This window comes from Acanthochromis polyacanthus, chromosome 1 (genome assembly GCF_021347895.1).
Source record: "Acanthochromis polyacanthus isolate Apoly-LR-REF ecotype Palm Island chromosome 1, KAUST_Apoly_ChrSc, whole genome shotgun sequence".
Lineage (NCBI taxonomy): Eukaryota > Metazoa > Chordata > Actinopteri > Pomacentridae > Acanthochromis > Acanthochromis polyacanthus.
Genome location: NC_067113.1, coordinates 68,496,369 through 68,512,870, shown reverse-complemented (window position 1 = coordinate 68,512,870; position 16,502 = coordinate 68,496,369). Strand labels below are relative to the sequence as shown.

Below are 16,502 nucleotides of genomic sequence, written 5' to 3'. Positions count from 1 at the left end.
ACTTTTTAACCATACACCTTCTGCTGAAACTGCACATAAGTATGATATAAATGGAATGCCAATAAAATGAAGTATCTCGGAATATTTCTATCTAAAGACCCATCTTTACTATACGATTTCAACTATAACCCAATTAATCAAACAATTAAAACAGACATTCAGAGATGGTCTACATACCCACTTGATTTAAGTGATAGAGTAAATGTGGTAAAAATGAACATCTTACCAAAGTTGCTTTATTTATTTCAATCCCTCCCTGTTAACGTTCCACATAACAATTCACAGAATGGGATAAGACACTATCAAAATTCATTTGGGACGGCAAGAGGGCCAGAGTTCGATACTCAACACTGCAGCTGCAAAAAGAGAAAGGGGGTATGGCCTTCCCGAATTTAAAAATGTATTTTTATGCAGCCCAATTGCGATATTTATGTTGCTGGTGCGATCCTGGATATTTTGCCAGATGGAAGGAGATTGAGACATGCATCCCTGGGTGCAATGTGCAGACAATTACAGGAGAAAATTGTATACCTTCTGATTTAAAAAATGTACTTGATCCAATTACACAATTCCCACTCGAAATTTGGTTTGACGTAGCAAAACTAATAACACTGAAGAAGGAAAAAAAATATTGAGATGGATAGCCTACGATAAAGACTTTACACCAGGGGTACATGACTCAACCTTCAAGTACTGGATCAATAAAGGTGTCACAGCCTTTTGTATTTTAATAAGTAATGGTGAAATGAAGAGTTTTCAATATCTAAAAGAGAAATTTGACCTTAATAATCATGACTTTTTTTGATATTTGCAACTTAGAGAATATTATAATAAAGAAATAAAGGAAAAAGGTAGTCAAATAAACCCCGTTTTAGATACAGTATGTGGAGCATACCAACAGAAACGCAGAAAATTATATCAAAGCTTTATCTTGGCTTAATGTCCGCTCAAAAGTGTTCAACTTTATATATTAAAGAAAAGTGGGAAAGGAAATGTCAATAACAATTCCTTATGAGGAATGGTATCAAATCTGCCGGCTATCTCAGACATCTACAAATTCACAAAAATGGAGGGTTTTTAATTGGAAAATCTTATTCGAGTTTTTATTACGCCATTAATTAAAAGTAAACAATTGTCCTCCAACAAGTGTGCTGGAGCAATGTGGTAGTACTGACGCTAATCATACCCATATGTTCTGGGATTGCCCACAGATTAAACCCTTTTGGGTCTCTGTTCACTATTCTATCTGCAAGATACTGAAATATAGTGTCTCAATGACTTTCAAGACTTTGTACCTGGGCCTATTATCTGAAATTGTAAACAAGGATGACCAGTATTTAACAAAAATATTATTGACAGCTGGGAGGAAAGCAATCACAAGAAGATGGCTCCAATCTGAGCCACCCAACCACACTCAATGGATCAATATTGTGGAAGAAATGTTCATAATGGAAAGGATTACCTTTGGACTAAGATTGAAAGTGGTGGAATTCAATGACAAATGGGACAAATGGACTGTATACAAAAAGTCAATAGATGGAGCAAACTGATCTATAACTATTTCTTTGGAAAAACGGTTGCTGTCTTTTGTTTAAATATTTTCTGTTTTTTCTTTGTTTTGTTTTTTTATGTTGTTTTATTTATTTGTTTCTTGTTTTACTGTTGACTTATAAATGAATTTAATTCATGGACATTATATGTTGAGATTTTTGAAAAACCAATAAAAATTTAAGTGTTAAAAAAACAATGTAATGGGTGTGGAGCTGGAAATACAGTTTTATACAAATTCTATGATTAAACATGACGATTTCCCACATGCAGAAGCAACTAGTGTTGTAGAAAAGGTCCAGTGATTTGGTTTTGGTTACATGTTTCACCTTGATGCAATAATGACTTCAAGAACAATTCAACTGAGAGGAAAGCATGTGAATTTGGGTACAAAGTGCATCTATCTGGCTGTAGGTGTGTGTGTGTGTGTGTGTGCGTGTGTGTGTGTGTGTGCGCGCGGTAATTTCTACCTAAGATTTCTACCATGTAATAGTGTCTTTTATGAGCTTGTTGAAGTTAATGAGAAGATCACATAAGCTGGCAAATCATGACTCTGTATCACATCTCGTAATGGTCTTTAAAAGCCTGTTGTTGAGTGTGTCTTTGAGGACATTATAATGCGTTAAAAATAATGGACTAAAAGGTTCAGCCACACTGGACTGCAAAAGGTTGCATTGGAGTCATCTGTTAATTAAGATTGATCCCAGCCCGTGTTGGCCATGCTGCACTATAGGACAGCACAACCCATCAATCTTTGAAGTGACTCACCATCACCTCCTATCCTTGTTCTGCATACATGCCCTCCTCAGTCTTTACTCTCTCTCCTCTCTTGCCCTCTTCCCAGGATGTGTTCACAGGACTTTATATCCCGTTGGCTCAACATTTCCTGTCTGTCCTCTTTCATACTATGAAGCTCAAAATATGCTTTAAAGAAACGCATGTCTAACTGTCTAATACCGAAATCCCTTTTCAAATGGCAGAAGTATGGCAATCATGCCTACTTTCTGCAGAGTTTAGTCAGGTGTACAGAGGTGTGAAAGAAGGTTATCTTCTCTCTCAAGCTGTTTTTTCATTCCGCTTACTTTTCACCTTGAATGCTTGTGAAGTAGGAACATGTAAATGTGCTTTCATCTTGCTCTAGTGTTGTCACAAGGACCAATAGCCTACTTAAGCACGGAGGTAATGCCAAAATTTTGACAGCACCAACAGTATGGAAGATACCAATACTGCTGTTAGTTCTGTTTAGTAAATGTATGAATTTGACAATAATAATTGTTCAGTGGTATTGTTACCAAGAACCACATTTCTGGCATCGTGACATCGCTATTCTACTCATTTAGTGTGCCAAGACGATCAGGAAAAGAATCTTCTGTCCAAAAAAGAAATCAGGGTGGCAGCAGGAGGAGAAGGGAGGAAGCACTGATGGCCAATTTTTCACTCAGTCTTTCAGTGTGGTTTTACAGAACAGGTCCAAAAGCCTTTGCTTGACAAGCCATATAGCCTAACCTCGAAGTCTAAAGAGGTTTCACTTTCACTGTGCTCTCTAATATCACACTCCATCACTCCTTGGTACCTCATATGTCACCTGGATCATAAATATTGCACAATCACATATTTTCATGATGAATTCTGACTGCTGTGATTTGACTGATAAGTGTATTTGTCAGTACACTGACTTTAACAGAAGCCTCTGTCAACATAGTCACCTCAGGTAATTAGACCACAAACAATAAAGCCCGTTGTGCTCACAGTTCAAGAACAATTTGGTTTTTAAAGGGTTATATAGCATCTGTGAAATTGTACATCTGTGATATGAGCTACTTTTTGATTTGGGTTTTTGCTGCGATTAATTCTATTTCACTGCAGTCTTGTCACTAGAGTGAGGCTGCAGGTGTGGTCCCATCGTGCTATACAAGATATGGGTTCCTATAATTACTTCAATGTTGGATCTGGTTCGAAGTTGATAAAATACCTGAACTGATTAAGTTTTGTAGTCAACAAATTCCTCATTAATCTCTGTTTAGCGCTTCTCTTTTGTCTATCTAAAACAGAGAGGAAAAGGGGGGAAAAAAGAATTCACTGAAGCACACAAAACAAAAGCTTGGTGACCCAGACCAGCTTAAAGATCCCAAAGTCTAAGTAACAACAGCCAGTGTCAGCTCAAGAAGGACAAGTGGTCAACCCCAGTGATGCATGTATTTCCAGCTGTCTAACACCTGGGACTACAGTCAGAGATGCTGATCAGAACTGTTAGTTGCATGGACTACTGTTGATTCTTATGTAATAGTTGTAACACATAATTCCCTAAAACATCATGTTACATTCAGGTCAGGTTAAACAAACCAGATACATAATTTCTAAACTGACACACAGACATGAGACTAATATTGATCTTCTTGTCTTATCTTGGAAAAAGGCAAATAAGGACATTTCCTTACAATTTTAAAAATGTTCAAAATGAGTACATTTATGAGTATTGTAAAATAAATTTGGTCAAAGCTAATCTTAATTTAATAACTGCATTTCAAATTTTATTTTCAAACAAAAATGAAAAAGCTGCAGGTGTATTTTTAAAATGTCATTTACAGCAACACTCATGGATAGATGAAAGCTACTCATCCAGGAACCACAGGAACAGCACTGGTGCAACACAGCCTCAATCGAGCTGATGCCAAACATATTGATTCAACAAGCATAATCCTACCACAGTCAGTCATGGTGATCACTTCTCTGTGTGGTAAATCAGCTAAAGATGGTGAACTGCAGTGGAAAGACAAAAGACTACAAAAGATGGATGGACACACTCTGGACAAACAGCTGCTCTGACAGACCTTTAGTTGGACTGTGCTGTGTTCCTGGGCAGTGATTGAGAAGCTACTTTAAAACTACAAGGCTTTAACTAAAAATTATACCTTTATTTGGTCACTTTTTTGTTTTCAGTTGACAGAATCATTGACTGTTTGAAAGAACAACATCATTAGTTCTTTCACGGAAATCTGACAAATCTGTGGGGTCAAAAATACATTAACAGCAGTGGAAATATTTGGTTAAACTTAATGGGGTTCCAATGAAGGCTTTGCGGAGACCAGTACAAAACCTAAATTCGAGGCTGATTAAGCCATTTCTTGACCACTTTTGATTTGTGTTTGGGGTCATTGTCTTGTTGAAACACCCAGATGCATTCAAGGCTCCAACTTCTTGCTGGTGATTTCAGGTTTCCTGAAAAAATGTGGAGGTAATCCTCCTTCTTCATTATTCCATCAACTTTGTGTAGATGGATTAAGCACCAGTTCCACTGCAGCAAAGCAAACCACCGTGACCATAATACTGACACCGTCATGTGTAATGGATTGGTATGATATTTGGGTTAAAGGCCTCCCCTTTCTCTTTTTCAAACCATACACTATATTGCCAAAGTATTTGCTCACTTGCCTTGACTGGCATATGAACGTAAGCGGACATCCCATTCTAATCCATAGGATTCAAAATGACGTTGGTCCACACTTTGCAGCTATAACACCTTCAACTCTTCTGGGAAGGCTGTCCACAAGGTTTAGGAAGTGTGTTTATGGGAATCTTTGACCATTCTTCCAGAAGCACATTTGTGAGATCACACATTGATGTTGGACCAGAAGGCCTGGCTCTCAGTCTCCACTCCTAATTCATCCCAAAGGTTGTATCGGGCTGAGGTCAGGACTCTGTGGCAGGCCAGTCAAGTTCATCCACACCAGACTCTGTCATCCATGTCTTTATGGACCTTGCTTTGTGCACTGGTGCACAGTCGTGTTGGAAGAGGAAGGGCCAGCTCAAACTGTTCCCACAAAGTTGGGAGCATGGAATTGTCCAAAACGTCTTGTAGGCTGAGCATTCAGAGTTCCCTTTCACTGGAACTAAGGGGCCAAGCCCAGCTCCTGAAAAACAAGCCCACACCATAATCCCCCCTCCACAAACTTTACACTTGGCACAATGCAGTATCGTTCTCCTGGCAACCACCAAACCCACACTCGCCGTCAGATGCCAGATGAAGAAACGCGATTCATCACTCCAGAGAAGACGTTTCCACGCTCTAGAATCCAGTGGGTGGCGTGCTTTACACCACTGCATCCTACACTTGCACTTGGTTATGTAAGGCTTGGATGCAGCTGCTCGGCCATGAAAACCCATTCCAGAAGCTCTCTGCTGAAGCTTCTGTCTGAGCTGATCTGAGGCCACATGAAGTGTTTGAAGGTCCTGTAGCAATGATTCTGCAGAAAGTGCCCACCTCTTGGCACAATGCGCCTCAGCATCCGCTGACCCCGCTCCATCAGTTTACGTGGCCGACCACTTGGTGGCTGAGTTGCTGTCATTCCCACACCATTCCACTTTCTGATAATACAGCTGACAGTTGACTGTGGATATTTAGGAGCAAGGAAATGTCACGACTGGATTTGTTGCACTAGGTGGCATCCTATCACAGTTCCACGCTGGAATTCACTGAGCTCCTGAGAGCGACCCATTCTTTCACAAATGTTTGTAAGCAGTCTGCATGCTAGATGCTTGATTTTATACACCTGTGGCCGTGGAAGTTGATTGGAACACCTGATCTGATTATTGGATTGGTGAGCCAATACTTTTGGTAATATAGTGTATTTGTCATTGTGTTCAAATAGCTCATTTTTATGACCACATTACTTTCCCCAGGAGGTCTTTTCTTTGTTTGTTACTCAGCAGCGAGTATGAACAACTATCCGTGTCATGTTTGTGGCTAGTCTGATAAGTGTGCCAAAGGGGCCCTTTTTTAAACCGGCTCAGAGAAGTCAGCTGCTATAGTCAGCTGTAATAACCCACAAGAAGTTAAGAAAATTTGATTAACATAACGTCTACATGACATACATAGTCTTTGCTTACAGCTCTATATGTAGAACAGAGAAACAGCATTCTTCATTTTAGTGGAATCAGAAAATAGAAAATAAATAATCAGTTATACTGACAAGCAGGCAAGTTTCTGGTTGCCATGAAGCAAATAACTGCCACACAGCAACAGTTCTAATCTCAGTTCAATGGCTTGTAATTACACCACACAGTTCATGTCTCATGCGATTACAAATGCATGCAAAGTTGCCCCCCTTGGCAAAGCGCGTTTTTTTTAAATCATGTTAAAGCAACCAGAAGCATGGCTGGACGTGATGTGCAGTCACTGCTCAGGGTACGGGACACTGCCTTTATGTCGGGAGCAGGGGTGTTCACAGTTAAAGCTCGTGTCCAGAGTTTGAATCGCAGCGTCTCCCAAAACACTGTTGGTCCCACCGTCCCTCTGATTTCGCCCCTTATTTGTGCACGCGCGCAGTACATGAGAGGAGTGCCCGGAGTGCTGCAGCATCTTGCCTGTTTTGCTGTTTCCACTCCTCTACATTTAGTACATTTTGTAAATAATAAAGAAATTACGTTAGAATTCTGTATTGAGTCTAGCTTGTCCAAATACCAAAATAACATGAATCTGCTAGGACGAACGAGTAAGTTCAATATGTGATTACACTCGTGTATCCCTCTCGATGACGTTGTTTATCAAACTTAGTGCATTTACGCGTGTATATGTGTTACATTGTTTATTTATTTCTATCTAGAGTTCAGAATTGCATGACTCCTCTGACGAAGAGTATGTCCCAGACGCCCCAACATCTTCCTCCAGAGGTTGGGCATCTAAACGAAGCCGTCAGGCGGGCTATGGAGGCCGTGGTCGGGGAGCGACGCGAGCACCCCGAGCCAAAAAACGTCCTGCAGTCTCTTGGCCTGACAAGCCGTGGGATTGGTAACTTTTCTGGAAGTTGCTGATCCCTGATGCTCTCTCCTCCACAAGCAAAACAAATGTGCTCACGGTTGCGTAGTGCGTAGCTCGCCCACCTCTGCATGGGCTTGCTTGCTGTGCGTGTAACCGTTGATTGACAGCATGACAAAGCTGAAGCTCAAACTTGAATTGGTCGCAGTGACCGGCGCTTTTGGAATAACATGGGGGTCTATGAGAGGAAGGCGGCGCTCATGAATAAATTTTCATATCGCGTCATACTAACATTATATTACAGTATCGAACTAGACTAACACATTTAAGCTTTGTTAAACAATGATACATAAATTGAAAACAAACGGAAACTCCGGACACAAGCTTTAACCGGTTAACCGATTAACTGTTAGAACCGATTAAAAGCCTTTTGCCCAGTTAACTGCGATGTGACATTTGCTATTGCCATGACTGCACTTGTAGTCCATTTTAACACCTCCAGGGCCTACCAGAGCTCTCCCATCCAATTGTACCTCTTCAGTTTATTCAAGAAAAAGATGATCTCCACATGGTCAGACTTCCACAATGAAACGGGCTGCTTTTTCTTTTTTTTTTTTATGGATATTGTGCGGAACAGAGGTTTCAGTGCAGTGTTTCCGCTAGGATATTTTGCAGCAGCAGTGGCAGGCTCTCTGGGTAGCGCGCCCCGAGCCGCCGGAGCCGCCCCACACTGATGTATTTGCAATGATTTTAAAAAAAATAATAAATAAATAAAGGAGCAGCAACTGGGATTCAGTAGCGGCGGGCTGCAGAATGAATGTAGAGAAAACACTTAGTTGTGGTGTTTTCCTACGGTTAACCGACTATTGACCGTGAAGGTTCAAACTAACGGTGAAAGAAAAATAGACAACCTGCATCCTTAGTCGGGAGACAGGCTAACCTACAGAGACGTGAAAAGGGGCATCAGAAAAGCCAAGCAGTGCATTAAGGGCCACTTCAAGACCAACGATTCACGCAGCATGTGGATAAGTATTAAGGCCATAACCAACTACAAGGGCTGCACGCCACTGAACAGCAGTGATACTATGCTTCCAGACACCCAAACTGCATTCTTTGCACAATTTGACACTTGCATCAGAGGGTGTCCACTCTAGTTCTGCAACATCAGGTGAGATTGACACTGAAGAAGATCAACATTGCGAAGGTGGTAGGACCGGATAGGGTGTTGAACTGGACCCTGAAATCATGTGCAAACCAGCTGGCAGGCGTGGTTATGCACATTTTCAACCTGTCCTTACAGACAGTAGTCCATACATGCTTCAAGTCTACAAACCCAGTGCCTGTGCTGAAGAAACAGGCAATGAAATGCCTGAACAACACCAATAATAATGACGTGCTTTGAGAGGCACAGCAGAGTGCTCTCAGCCTCCTTTCTGTGGAGGCTGAGAAAGGCCAAGCTTCTCGTGAACTTCTACAGGATTATGACTGAGAGCATTCTATCCTACTGCAGCATGGTCTGGTTCTCCAGCAGCACCACTGAAATAGAATGGACTTGCCCTGCATCATAAAGACTGCACAGTGGATTGTGGGAGCACAGCTTTCCAGCCTGGACTCGGTATATACGAGCCAGCCAAGGAAAAAGTCCAGCAGCAACACCAGAGACCACAACCATCCAGGACACAGACTGTTTATCCCCTTTCCATCAGAGAAAAGATTCAGGACTTTAAAAGCATGAATCAGCAGACTGTGGAACAGCTTCTCCCCCAGAGCTGCTGCTTCCATCATACCATATAGCCAAATTCAAAATGTTGTTGGTTGATAAAGTTAAACACAAATTCCATTGACAATGACAAATAAAAGCCTCTATCCATCTCGATCTATTTTAAGTAAAAGAAGCAAAAAGAATCTTTACAACAAACACGCATTAAAAATGAGCCTTTCTTCATGTTAATGCTCTCTTTGAAAAAAATCAACTGTATTTGTGTCACACACAAATGCATGGGCACCCCTCTAATTGTAAAGTATCAGAACTTCATTAGGACTGAATTGGGGTCTGATCACCATGTGGCGCAAAGGGATAATAAGAATTATCAGATGTTCAAAAAAATCTGTTTATGATCATTTGGCGGGTTTGTGGGAAAATGCCCCCTACAAAAAGTTCTTAAACCTCTGACCCTTTATTGATTTCAGTTTAACTATCACAATGGAAAGTTGCAGTGTTTGCTATGAAAACAAAAGTTGCTGTAGCTAAAATATACATTTTCCAAATTGCCCCAAATATCAAGACTTGGTAGCACTCAAAAATCATAAGGTCATCCAAGAAGTGACTGAGAACCTAAAAAGGGAACAAACTAATTCCTCTGAAGCAGAGGAATGCTAATATATATATATATATATATATATATATATATATATATATATATATATATCAAAACGAAATACAATTAGGAACTGCAGTCAAGAGGAACTCTAGATATCAAGACACATTCTTAAGGAAAACAGATAAAACTGCTTGTCTGTTGGTTAGAAAGACGACCAAAACCTCCATATGACAGAAGATTTACAGGCAGGTGTAGCTGATGAAGGTTTACACAGCGTAGCAGAGTGATCAGAAGGAAACCGTTCCTGCCACCTCATCACAACAATGATTTTGAAAACAAGTGCTAGTGACAGTTTAAGAAACTGAATTCTTTTTCCACAATGAATGACTGAATAAAATAAATAAAGGAATAAATAAAACTACATTTTTTTGCAGAAGAATACTTGCCAACTGTTTACCATGTGCATAGGTAGGAAAACAATGGATGCTAATAGACATCAGCAAAGTCTGACTGTACATATTTTGTGGCGTAAATATGGTACATTTTCCCATGAAACAGCATACAATATGTAAATATGTAAATCTTGCCCATATACATCTGTTTGTACTTTTTATTGTCTAGAAATGCACAAAAGCTACTTTGACTATATTCATATTAAAACCAAGACCTGGATCTGAGTGTGGACATAAACACTGGTTCAAAGTCAGTCATTTTACCTTACAGTCACTAGATTTCAAATCTATGAGGTTAGGATTGATGCAAAATAAAACTGGTCAACAATAATGGCCTTCACTGTACATACTGCACATTCTCATGCAAATTCCTTGCATTAAAAGATTAAAAATGATGGAATAATGGTCAAATCCTGGACAAACAGCCAAACAGCTATAAAAGTATGAAAAGGGTATAAGGATACATTACCTTTGAATTTATGGAACACGGCCCAGAGTTCAGCGATGTCCGTAGCAAAGGTGATGTCTGTGTCCAGTACAATGACTCTTTGTAGATCTGATGGTAGTGTCTTGGTGAGCACCAGCTTCATCAGCCCGTAAATCCCAGAGTAATGTTTGTTGGGGATCCATGACACTTCGGACTGAAACACCACAGTAGAGAACACGTGTAATCATTTGCTGTTAAATTGACTGAATGCTAAAATTCTGTAATTTACACAATAGTTTTCTTAGAGGTAGTGTCTACAGATACGGACCCGTACCCGTAGCCTGTGGCCTACGGATATGGCACTTTCCCTTAACATAAATATTAATGAGCCGTACATAAATATTAATGAGCCGGCTGATGAACGCGCTTCGTGATTGGCTGGTAATCCGACGTACATGAATATTAATGAGCCGGCGACGCTGATGAAGGCGCTTCTGTGATTCGAGGTGAATCTGCGGAATGAATGGCGGAACTAACAGCCAGCAAACTATAAGTATTTTTTTACCTTCAAAAGCAGCGACAGACTATTACATATTAACAACCTAAACAAAACCCTGACGTATTTTCTGCGTCTGTCAACACAGACACTGTCACAGTCACTTTAATGTTAGCGGACTCTGTTGAATGGCTAAGTTACATCACCACAAACAAATCTCACAATATCACAGTAAATCGAGTTTGTGTTTTTTTTTAATTCATGCCGAATTAAAGAGCTGTTCCTCACCATTCACGAGTGTTTGTTTCATATTCGACATCCTTAATTTTATCTTGTAAATTAGCGTCTGAAATTAAATGGGAACATTTGCAATGGAGTTCGTCAGCCGCTTCCACCACTGAACGCGGTAAACTAATTAATAGGAACTGGACTTCAAACAATTTAGACACGGCGTCTAAAAGCGTAAAAACTACAATGTCTACGTAAAGTGTGAGAGGAGACGGTGTATTTTTAGTTAAATTATACAATGTTCGCCGTCAAAGTCATTCATATAAACTGCCTGTAATGTGCAGCAAATAGTAGTTAACCGGCGCCAGCTCTTCAGTGACCTTAACGGGTCCGTACCTCTAGTACAGATGCTACGGGTACGGGTCCGTACCTCTAGCATCAACCTTTCTTAGATACAGTAGTTTACAGAACTCATAACTTGTCAGAAACATAGAGCAAGTAACTGTCAGGTCATTAAGCACTACAGGGCAGTCAGTGAAGTTGCAGGGTGAGAGTTTCTGATCAAAAGTGGAGTTAGTGAGGTAAAGATGAGTCTGTTTCTTACTTTTAGTTCATCTGCGTCGTAGAAATCCACCTTGACGGCAGGAACCATCCAGGTGTGGAACAGAGAGGACAGGATCTGCTGAGCAATGGAGTCTGTGATAAAATGGAAATGAAGGGGGTTCCGCCTGCAGACACACAAAAACACACACACATTCCCAAGCTTGAATAAGTTCTTTCACAGTATCCTGCTTCATTTCACATAATACTCAACATATGTGCACTGGGAATTCTAAAGCCCAACTGTACTAAAAAGGACCGCCCCATTTGATTAAAGTTGGAAAATAGAGTCAAGAAGAGCTAAACAATATCTAGACTGACTAGAAAGGAAAGACATTCTGACAAACAACGTCAATCTACCCCAAACTGCAGAAAAATAATCTAGATTTTTGATAAGTCTGATTTACTTTTACCATGTAGTTGTTACTGACACGTATTATCGCCGTTAAATTACCAAAATGGTATCACTGTTAAATAAAGGAATAAAAAAAAGTAACCGAAAAAGGAAGTTGGCTGTAATGATCCAACTTCTTTTTATCTAGCACCATTAAATGAACGGAACACAAAATTATCAAACAATGTCCTTTCAAAGGACCAGCCTCTCTCCTGGTTTTAAGAAATTGCTATTTATGAGGTGTTTTTCTAGATGTACATCATGAGGGCTTGGAGCTTAAGATATGGAAATAAAGTATTGAAGGACAGACTGACATGTTGATTCAGGTCTTTGCACTGTAAAGGTCCACGGGGTTCACATCAGCGAGGACTTCACCTGGATCCACCACATCACCCAGCTGATCAAGAAAACACAGCAGTGGCTGTACTTCTTGAGAAGGTTTCAGTGGCCACCATCATTCCATTTCAGCTTATTGATAACAAGTTAACTAGTATCACCACAGGAACTTAACAGAGAGCAAGCTGAGATCTAGAACAGAGGAGATATCAGGTAGTTGGTAATATTTGTTTTTGGAAATCTGGCTTTTGAGTTTGATTAGGACTTGCTGTCAGGTTGGAGTTAGACTTTGTGCATAGCATTTCCTGGTTTCACTCTCTTAGATTCAATTGGTGGGTCATTCCCCTTATTGTTTCCTGGCTGAAAATCTGAAAGGGGTGGGATTTTCACCAAAAGCTTTTAAAAAAGAGACTGAATCAAGCTCCAAACAGAGCAAGCTGGGATCTAGAACATCAATCAATCAATCAATCAATCAATCAATCAATCAATCAATCAATCAATCAATCTTTATTTATAAAGCCCTTTTCATGCCAGGGAGCAGCTCAAAGTGCTTTACATAAAAACAATACAACAATTAAAAGCACTTAATACAAGAGATATAAAAACAAACATACGCACACACATACACCTACACATAAACACACACTCATACAAACTTGGGAATTAAGAACACTTGAACACTTGAGGAAACATAGGAGATAGCAGATAGTAAGTGTTTCTGGAACTTTGGATTTTGAGTTTGACTAGGATTTGTACTTAAAATATAATATGTGTTGTTCAAGGCTTTTGAAAAAAAAATACATCTGCTACAAAAAACGCAATTCTGCAAACCTAAACTCCCTCACAAAAGGCTTCACTACTGGGATATCCTTCAACCTTGGCCTATGAAACTGCCAGTCAGCCATAAACAAAACACAATTAATCCAAACACTGGTTAATTCTCCCGATATTCAGGTACTAGCCCTGACTGAAACCTGGATCCATCCAGGAAACACTGCAACACCAGCTGCTCTCTCTGCTGGCTCCATCTTCTCCTGCACAGCCCATGCTGTTGGACAGGGTGGTATTATAGGAGTCCTCACTTTCAAAAAATCCAAATTCACTAAACTCTCCCTGCCAAATAACTGTGCATTTGAATACCATGTCATCAGTGTCACTGTACCAATTAAGCTATTTGTTGTCGTCGTATATCACCCTCCAGGATGTCAACTAGGAAACTTTGTAGTTAAACTGTACATGTTACTCTCAGTCCTTCAGGACTATGACATCACTTGTTGCCATGGAGATATGAACACTCACATAAAGCCCAAGGAACTGACTTTCTGTCACTTATGGCATCATTTGACCTGAAGCAGGTCTCCATACAGTACATAAAGCAGAAAACACATTTAATGTGATTTTCTGTACACATTGCTCCACAACAAATCTTCGTGTCACTCCACTTCATCTCACTATTCTATTCAATTCACTGTCTTCTTAGACGTTCATCTTCTTCTATAAATGGTGTCCTTCCACTGCAATCATTGGTCCCTCACACCGACCCAGCTTCTGATGAGGTCTTGGAACTTCTTGCATTTAGACAAGACTCAACAAATAAAAGCTGTAGCTGCTTTTGTTAAAAAGCATTCCTCATAGTAAGGTTATCAAAGAAGTAATTGGATCATGGTTAGACATTGTGTAGTTGAATTTCACAATATATGTTTGGGGATAGGTGTGAGTTGTAGCTTGAGGCTGAATGAGGAAGTCTCAGCATATCGATGGAGGTGATTCATATTCATATACGACCAAAGCGTCATCCGGATTAGACCTTACAGTGTGAATCTTACGTCAACCCATACAAGGAGGGTGGGGGAGTGTAAAATAGGTATTCATGACTTTGAATCAGGTCAAGAGAAAAGGACACTCAGCTGAGGATGTGAGCATCCCAGGGTGTCTTGTGCTGAATGGCTTCAGTAATAAAAGTGTCAGCTGCATTTGCTGAATAAGTACTGGAGGTTGGGAGCTGTCAAAATGTATCGGAACTCAGAAAATCAGAAATGCTGTCAACCATAGCAGTGCAAACAGAAACTGTCTTCACATCCCTTGGACAAACAGCAACAAGTCTTTGAGGGATGCTTGGGATCATGCCGATAAGGAAGCAAATATGTCAAGTACATCCTGACTATCTCAACTGTGCCCATGATAATCAAATGATCTCATCTTCATCAATGCAATTTTGTTTTCTCTTGTTTCACTAAAAACTTCCAGAGACTCTGTGTGTGTGTGTGTGTGTGTGTGTGTGTGTGTGTGTGTGTGTGTGTGTGTGTGTGTGTGTGTGTGTGTGTGTGTGTGTGTGTGTGTGCGCGCGCGCACGCATGCATGCTCGTTCAACATTGAAATGCTACGATGGTATACTCTCAATACAGGTTCCAATGCCCAAAGTCAGGTTCCTGGCTGTTGCCCTCGTAACATTAGCTCTTAAGACTGTGCTGTAATACTTCAATTTTAACTACAATCCAGACCTGAATGCAGGCAAATCAAACTGTTCCTTCTATTGCATCTGCTCAATTAATGTAAAGTTTCAGATTTCTAAGTACTGCTGACTAGATGTGTGTAGTTTTACCTTATGCTTCATTTCCTCTGTGTGTCAACACCTTGGACAGATTATGAGACAATGGACCTTTTGGCACATATATGCGAAACACATATCCTTCCTACATCAGAGAAAGACACTGTGCAAGTCTTTATTGGCTTTTTGTAGTCGTTATAGCCATTTGTGCCTTATTAAAGTCATTTAGTGCATATTTGTAGTTGTTTAAGGTCTCTCTGAAGTAATCTGAAATGTATTTGTAGTCTGGTTTTCTTGTTTTTATGTATTCATTTTGGATCTCTTTGCAGTGGTTACCCATTTCTGTATAGTTGTTGTGATTAGAAATGCTACAATCCCCTCAAAAAGCCAATATGAGGAGGCCCATTCAGTAATCTACCTATGCCCCTACACCTGTCCTTGGTAACATAAACAAACCATCTCCATGGTTGATAAACGGTCGTCTTATCTACCTGATTGCATAATTTATTTTTTATTTCCAATATAATACAGTGATGAAACTCGACATCATGGTATGTTTTGTAAACATTTAAAACCATGGAAATCACTAACAACTGTTTTACTACGATTTTTTAGTGAGGATGACGAAAACATTCCCAGAGCCAGAACTACTTTAAAAGCTTTTCTCTAGATGCTCTTTCACAGCTTTGGAGTCAGTCTGGGTCTCTATTTTCATTCTACCTTTAGGCTAATTATAGTTGTTTTACATCCAAATAATTTAATTACCTCCAATGTAAGATAAATTTAACTCAGTGTTATATTTTGTTGGCTTGTTTTAACTAAGACCTCAGGCCGTAACAACAAAGTAGACCGTCATCATCCTCTGTGTCTCATGATGGTTTCGACCCTGGTGCCACATTAGCAAGTCAACATTTAGCCAGGGGAGGTGAAGATGGTGGTCATAATAATAGAAATCACAGATGGGATGTGAACTTTGGCACCTCTATGTCGTCCTCCCTGAAAGGTTTTGGGAGCACTGGACCAACATTCAGTGGGTTTACATGGGACCCGTTATTCCTCTTTCATTCTGAGTAAAAGTTAATTCAGCTTTAAAGTCTCCTTGTAAACACTTAATTCTGAATTCAAAAGTTCATTCCGAATAAACTTCATTTCGAATAAATTACCTGGTCTATTCCGATGTTAATTCCGAATAAACTAACTCTTGTGTACGTTCTATGCATGTATACAGTTAATTCCGCTTTAGTTAATTCCGCCCCACGACTCTAGTGAGTCAAGGTAAAGCGGTGTATAGAGAATGGATGGATGGATAGTTAATTCCAGTCATTCTGCGCATGCTTGGCTCCTCACGTGGCGATGACATAGCGACGTACACGTTCTGCAACCTTTGTGGAGTTGGT

The 16,502-nt window shown here is 40.1% G+C and overlaps 1 protein-coding gene across 1 annotated transcript in view; it reads right to left on the bottom strand.

The window, feature by feature from the left end:
- Positions 1–16,502, bottom strand: part of large1 (LARGE xylosyl- and glucuronyltransferase 1) — a 179,401-nt gene that overhangs the window by 79,622 nt on the left and 83,277 nt on the right. The window contains exons 5-6 of the mRNA XM_051953994.1: positions 11,832–11,955; positions 10,546–10,717 (exon numbers count right to left, since the gene is read on the bottom strand). Coding sequence (XP_051809954.1) covers positions 10,546–10,717; positions 11,832–11,955 — 296 coding nt within the window. The remainder of the gene's footprint in view (positions 1–10,545; positions 10,718–11,831; positions 11,956–16,502) is intronic.